This window comes from Arachis ipaensis, chromosome B02 (assembly GCF_000816755.2).
Source record: "Arachis ipaensis cultivar K30076 chromosome B02, Araip1.1, whole genome shotgun sequence".
Classification (NCBI taxonomy): Eukaryota; Viridiplantae; Streptophyta; class Magnoliopsida; order Fabales; family Fabaceae; genus Arachis; species Arachis ipaensis.
Window position 1 is genome coordinate 29,677,019 of NC_029786.2, and position 6,715 is coordinate 29,683,733.

The 6,715-nt window shown below is 36.1% G+C and overlaps 2 protein-coding genes across 4 annotated transcripts; both read left to right on the forward strand.

The window, feature by feature from the left end:
• Positions 679-3,500, forward strand: LOC107628281. Of its 3 annotated transcripts, XM_021115733.1 has the most exons (3): positions 684-828; positions 1,110-1,148; positions 2,390-3,500. In XM_021115733.1, the coding sequence occupies exon 3, from the start codon at positions 2,481-2,483 to the stop codon at positions 3,267-3,269; it is 789 nt and encodes a 262-aa protein (XP_020971392.1). In that variant the 5' UTR covers positions 684-828; positions 1,110-1,148; positions 2,390-2,480; the 3' UTR covers positions 3,270-3,500. The 3 variants fall into 3 exon arrangements, with proteins under 3 accessions (XP_016186516.1, XP_020971392.1, XP_016186517.1); XM_016331030.2 differs by lacking the exon at positions 1,110-1,148 and having other exon boundaries at positions 679-828; XM_016331031.2 differs by lacking the exon at positions 1,110-1,148 and having other exon boundaries at positions 2,441-3,500.
• On the forward strand, positions 3,976-6,068 carry LOC107625203 (pentatricopeptide repeat-containing protein ELI1, chloroplastic; the record flags this gene model as incomplete). Its single annotated transcript, XM_016327785.2, has 1 exon — positions 3,976-6,068. A coding segment is annotated over one exon (1,899 nt), but the record flags the coding sequence as incomplete, so codon positions are not given.

A 6,715-nucleotide genomic window follows, 5' to 3' on the forward strand; every position in this document is an offset into this window, starting at 1 on the left:
TATAAAAAATTACTCACCAAAAATACTATTTATATAAAATACATATTAAAATATAAAAATACACATTAAAAATGAGTTAAATAATATATATATTTATATACAAACATATATATAGTAATTAATTTGATGATTGAATTTTAGTGTAAATATAGCATTTTGATATTTTATTGACAAAGTTTTTTTAATAAAAGATAATTTTAAATAGATTTTAGGTTGTCTACGATATTCCTTAGTCCGGTAGATAGGAGTTCTATTTAAGGGTTTGTTGTTAGCTAATAAATTGTTATATACACAAGGCAAAATTCGAATTCTCAACACTTAGTTAAGTAGATTAATAAACTAATTATTAGACCAACTGAAATCGATTATTTTAAAATAGATTTAGTAACTTTAATTAAAGAATCAACTTACATGCTTTAAAGTCTTAAAAGGCTCTACATATAAACCAAAACCAAAGTTTAAGAATGAAATTACAAATCAATGATAAATGGGGAACATTATCCCTATAATCAGGGGAGGGGCTTCGATGATACAATGAACTGCCGCTGAATTATAATATAAAATTATAAACTCTTGATTGCATGAATCTTACTATTTTTACTTTTGCATTGAAAGCAACTTTAACAATTGACAATTAACAATGGAAATATATTTGAGGTTGTCTCTATATAAGTTCCCAGAAGCTTGTTTTAGAACCAACTAGTAGCTCCAAATTACATATATTAAAGTACAACCAACCATATCATTTCATATTTATCATTCAACCTCAAATCTCAAGGAATGCATTAACAGATAGATACCAAGCCTTATTTGTGTTCTAATTACAAGGTGAATGGTTCATCTGTTTCTCTTTCTCAGAGATCTTTTTTATTCACCCTTAATTAATTTATTTTTTTTCAAAATAAATATAGCTTCATCTAGTTGGTTTGCAATGAATGTTTCACAGACACCTTGTTCTCTATGCATGCTAGGAGTTTTCTTCAATTAATTACTGGTCATAAATATTTCTCTATAATTTGAGGCTTGATCTTGGTATGGAGAGAACAATACTAGATGTTATGTGAAATGTGATATTGGATCTAGTTTTAATTTATGTTTTGAAATAACAGAATTTAATGATCTCTACAAGTTGTACTTAGGGAAAAGAAGTAAGAACTTTTAACCATGTTACCTTTTTAATAAAGCTGTACAATTTTAAAGTTGTAGCAATTTATTTTGCATCTTTCGTTAGTTTTACTGTGATGCCACTTGCTCAATCCTATAATGTAGACATCCCAGCCCAATGGAATATATAAAATATGTACATATATCATTATTCTTTTAGGGTAGGATATGAGTTTAGGGTGTACCCTATTCTACCCTATTCGCATTCTATATATAACACATATTTTATAAAAATTATGTATATTAGAAGATGAGAATTGAACCCACAACCTCCCTCATATAATGACTTGCAATAAGTGAGCAACCTCTAAATTATTTAGTTAATTTAGTAACTTAGATTATTAGTTTTTTATTTTTTATTTTAGTAATATGTATGAAATTTGAAATGATTGAATTTTACATTTGTTTTGAAAAAATTTGATATTTTTGCAGGTAGGGTAGGATAGGATAGGGTTTAGAACTTTAGGGTGCAGTCGGGCAGGTAAGATTAGGGTTGAGAGATTCTCAACCCGTGAGTAAAGTTAAGATAGGATCCAAACCCTACCCTACCCTACCCATTGTCTAAATGGACAAGAATGTGTTCTTTAACCAGCAATTCCTTCCTCCTCCAAATATGCAAAATGAATGAAATTGTTTTTGAAATTCTGGTTTTGTTACGTTGTCTTACGTGCCTTGTAAGATAAACATGGTCTCTAAAACTCAACTTTACATTATTCGCGGGTTTATAACATGTTAACCATAACCCTATTCATCGTCAATCTTCGAGTATCCGACCCTACTTACGGATCATAAAAAAATGCAATATTCAATAATCTGATGAGATTTGAAGGTTATAATTTAGTATTTATATATCACTAAATAGATTTAATTTTTTTATAAACAAAAGTTTTAAAATTTTAATTGAAAATCTTGATTTGGTGGTTAAAGACTTTATATATCAACTAAAGGTTCTTGGTTCTTCAACACTCATAGCACATTTTTTATATACACATTCTCTCAATGGTGTGCATATCATTTGTTCATTTATTAAGGTGTGATTGTAATACTTCTTAATTTTTATAGTTTATTTATTGTCTAAAAAAATTAGATAAATAAATCAAGAGATTGAGAAAGGAAAAAATTTCTTTCTCCTAGAGACCACAGAATCATAAACAAAAAAAAAATGAAAATGTAAAATGAATAATATCTAAAACTGAAATTTTATTTTTCAAACTTTGAATAACAGCAACAATAGGTTTCAAAATTGGTTACCAAAAGATGAATCCACTGTTGACAGGGCATTGAAGAGATTATCAAGCACAGCTTTCACCAAGAATATGGAAGCCATTGAAGAGCTAAGCAAATATGAGGAGACCATCAAACATTTATTCAAGCTTTTAAACAAAGTTTGCCAAGAAAGAGATGAAGCAAGATACCAACTTCAATCAATACTAAAAAGTTCCCAACCATGTAACACCTCTTACACAAGCCATCACTTTTCACAATCATCAATGGAAATTACTAAAAAACCATATTTGAGCAACAAAGCATTATTCTCATATTGTTCAAATGAGAAGCTTCCTTCTACTTGTGATTCTTCACATCATGCTAGAACAAAAAAAGAACCAAGCAAGTTGGCATTATTTCCAAACCATGAAAACAGAACCACTACTATAGAAAAGGGTGTTTCAAAATGTGATTTTGATCATAGTGCTTCACTTGTGATTGATGAACTTGTTTTGGGGAAGCCTTTGCCTCAAAAGGGTAGGTTGCTAAGAAGTGTAGCAGAAGCTGGACCTTTGCTTCAGACACTTCTTATTGCTCCTCTTCCGAAGTGGCAAAACCCTCCTCCTTCTCCTCCTTCTTCTTCTTCTTATCCTCCATCTTGCATTGTAAATGATGATAAGGATAATAACAGTGTTGGTGATCAAAGTGTAAGTGTTATTCCAACCTCTTTGAGTTTGGCATTTCCTGGGAATTACAGTGGAGCTTCTTTGCATAATAATGCATCATCAGAGTTTGAGCTACTAGTGAAGAATGAGCCAATTTCATGGGTGGATCATAAGGATTCAAGTATTTTCCACAATAATCATATGTTAATTGGAAAGAAGAGAAAGCTTATATGATGCTACGGTGATCCTATTTGTATGATTTGTATCATAATGTATCATAATTTTCTTAACTCCTTATGTAAAATATAGGCGTTTGCTCTGCTGCATAAAGTTTGGTGGCTAATTTGTGTTTGTGTGTATAGAGACTAGTGTTGGCTAGCTTATGAGTGGCTTCAAAATGTTGTGTATCATGCAAAATTATAAAAGAAATCGGAAAATACATGGATTCACTTTTTCTTTAAATAAGTTGGAGTCTTGGTGAGGTATATTTTGATATCATCAAATCAGATAAAGAAAATAAATAAATTAAAAGAGTTATCAAAATAATTTTGAAGATTATTTGAAAAAGATGATTGAACTCAAGCAGGAGTTACACTAGAGATCATTAAATATAGATAATTCGATTATAAGTCTAACTGAAAATGATTAATGTACTAATACTGGATCAACAAAGAAGTTTAGGAAAACAATAATCCAATATAGAGGTATTATTGAAACTAAGAAGGAAAGCTTGTCAGAGTAGGAAGCATCTCGGATTTTGGGAGGAAGAGAGGGAGAGACAAAAGTTCAATATACTACTAATAAATAAAAATAAGAATCTATATTTTTTATATTAATTTTTTTTTTAATTTTCTGCAAACAAATCAGAAATAGAAACAGAATAATCAACTTAATCAGAAACAGAATTGGAACCCAGCGACGAGGAGCAGCGGCGAGCTAACGAGGAAGAAGAGCAGCGGCACCACCACCACCTCCAAACTTCCAACCACCACCACCACCGCCTCACTTCCCGAACGCAGACAAGTTCGCACTCCTAATCGACAACGTCAAGTCGGTCCACCACCTCCTGGAAATTCACGCTGCCGTCCTCCGCCGTGGCCTGGAGCGCCATCTCCCCATTCTCCCCTTCAAGCTCCAGCGATCGTACTCCTCCCTCGGCCACCTCCACCACTCCCTCTCCGTCTTCAACCTCACTCCAAACCCCACCGTCTTCTCATGGACCGCGATTATCTACGCTCACGCCCACCGTGGTCTCTTCCACCATTCCCTCATCCTCTACTCCCAAATGCTCCAAACCTCCGTGCAACCCAACAACTTCACCCTCTCTTCACTACTCAAAGGGTTACCCCTCGAACCCGCCATGGCCCTCCACTGCCACGTCGTCAAGTTCGGTTTCTGCGACGACTTGTATATCACAACGTGCCTGGTTGACGCTTACGCTCGCGGGGGTGATATTGTTTCCGCGCAGAAGCTGTTCGACGAAATGCCTGAGAGAAGCTTGGTGTCTCTCACAGCTATGATCACTTGCTACGCAAAGCACGGGAAGCTCGCTAAGGCACGGAAGGTGTTTGATGAAATGGAGGAGGAAAGAGATGTGATTTGTTGGAATGTTATGATTGATGGGTACACTCAGCATGGGTTACCCAATGAGGCTTTGTTGCTGTTTAGGAAGATGCTGGATGAGAAGAAGAAAAGGAACAGTAAGGTTAGGCCTAATGAGGTTACTGTGTTGGCGGTGTTATCTTCTTGTGGGCAACTTGGTGCACTTGAGTCTGGTAGGTGGGTGCATTCTTACATTGAGAACAATGGGATTGGGGTTAATGTTCAAGTGGGTACTGCTTTGGTTGATATGTATTGTAAATGTGGTAGCTTAGAGGATGCGTGCAAGGTTTTTGATGGGATTTCTTGTAAGGATGTGGTGGCTTGGAACTCCATGATTATGGGGTATGCCATTCATGGGTTTTGCGAAGAGGCTTTTCGGTTGTTTGATGAGATGCGAGGAATGGGAGTTTTGCCAACTGATATTACCTTCATTGCGGTTTTGAGTGCTTGTGGGCATTCTGGTTTGGTTGCCAAAGGATGGGAGGTTTTCGATTTGATGAAGAACAGATATGGGATTGAACCGAAGATTGAACATTATGGGTGTATGGTGAATCTTCTTGGCCGAGCTGGGCACCTTCAAGAGGCCTTTGACCTTGTAAGGGGCATGAAGATTGATCCTGATCCTGTTTTGTGGGGAACTCTTCTTTGGGCTTGTAGGCTTCATAACAATGCTTCACTAGGAGAGGAAGTTGTGGAGTTCCTTGTGAGCCACGACTTGGCAAATTCGGCGACTTATGTACTCCTTTCCAACATGTACGCTGCTGCTGGGAACTGGGAAGGTGTTGCAAATATAAGGTTACTGATGAAACAGTATGGAGTTGAGAAGGAACCTGGTTGTAGCTCAATTGAGGTTAACAACAGGGTACATGAGTTTCTTGCTGGCGATTTAAGACACCCAAAGAGCAAGGAGATATACTTGATGTTGGAGGAGATGAATTGTTGCCTCAAGGCCAAGGGTTATACACCAAAGACAGATATCATTTTGCATGATCTAGCGGAGGAACAAAAGGAGCAGTCCCTGGAAGTTCATAGTGAGAAACTAGCTTTGGCATTTGGACTAATTAGTACTCGTCCAGGAACCCCAATCAAGATTGTGAAGAACCTTAGGGTGTGTTTGGATTGTCATGCTGTGATGAAGATGATGTCTAAGATCACTGGGCGTAAAATTGTAATGAGGGACCGGAATCGTTTCCACCACTTTGAGAATGGTTCATGTTCATGTGGGGATTATTGGTGAACTTAATTCGTTAATCATGAAGTAAAATTCCTTTCATATGGGGAAAGTACAACCGGTGTTAAATTTCATTAGTAGATACTGAGATGTATGTTGTATACTATTAACAAATTACTCACACCACTGTTACTCGAACCTCTACCAATCTTGGTTATTAAGATAATGAATTTGTCAAGATCCAAGTGCATTTTCTGTTCGCTACATATCTATATCATCTATATTCCTTTCTGATGTAGTTTTAGCTCTCTAGAACATGACAAGCTCCCTTGAGAGTACCAGCACCAGCGCCACGATCAACTCAAGCACAACTTCGATTAATTATACCACTCCAAACAGTTCAGTTACTGGGGTTAATTCTTCCAAGCTGCTATGGATTCAGTGGAACCTGGAGTTGGTGGTGTACCTAATCGTTTTCTTGGAATTACACCTGCTTATTTGTGGCAAACGCAACATCAACATATGGCATTATATGTAGTATGCTATTTAGCAAAATGTGAACCTCAGCTTCTAAGAAAGGACCTGCTATGATAGCTTATATTTTGAAGCGATTCAGTTGGTCATGTTTTCCTTGTTGACACATGAAACACTTTTTAGGATATGACAGAATATCGCATGTCCCTCTCAGGTAGAGGCCCACTTTAAACTGAAATGCGATAGATTGTGCAATGCCTTTGTTTTGGATGACAATGGTAAGTTTGACCAGCATATGACTGATCTTATATAGGCAATTGAGGTTAACTGATAAATTTTTCTGTGGTTTGGCATTTGATTTTCTTGCTAGCTGATTTCCTTTTTTCTTGACTCAGATTCTTCATCATCAGGAGTTCAAAGTTCACGTTCTTGG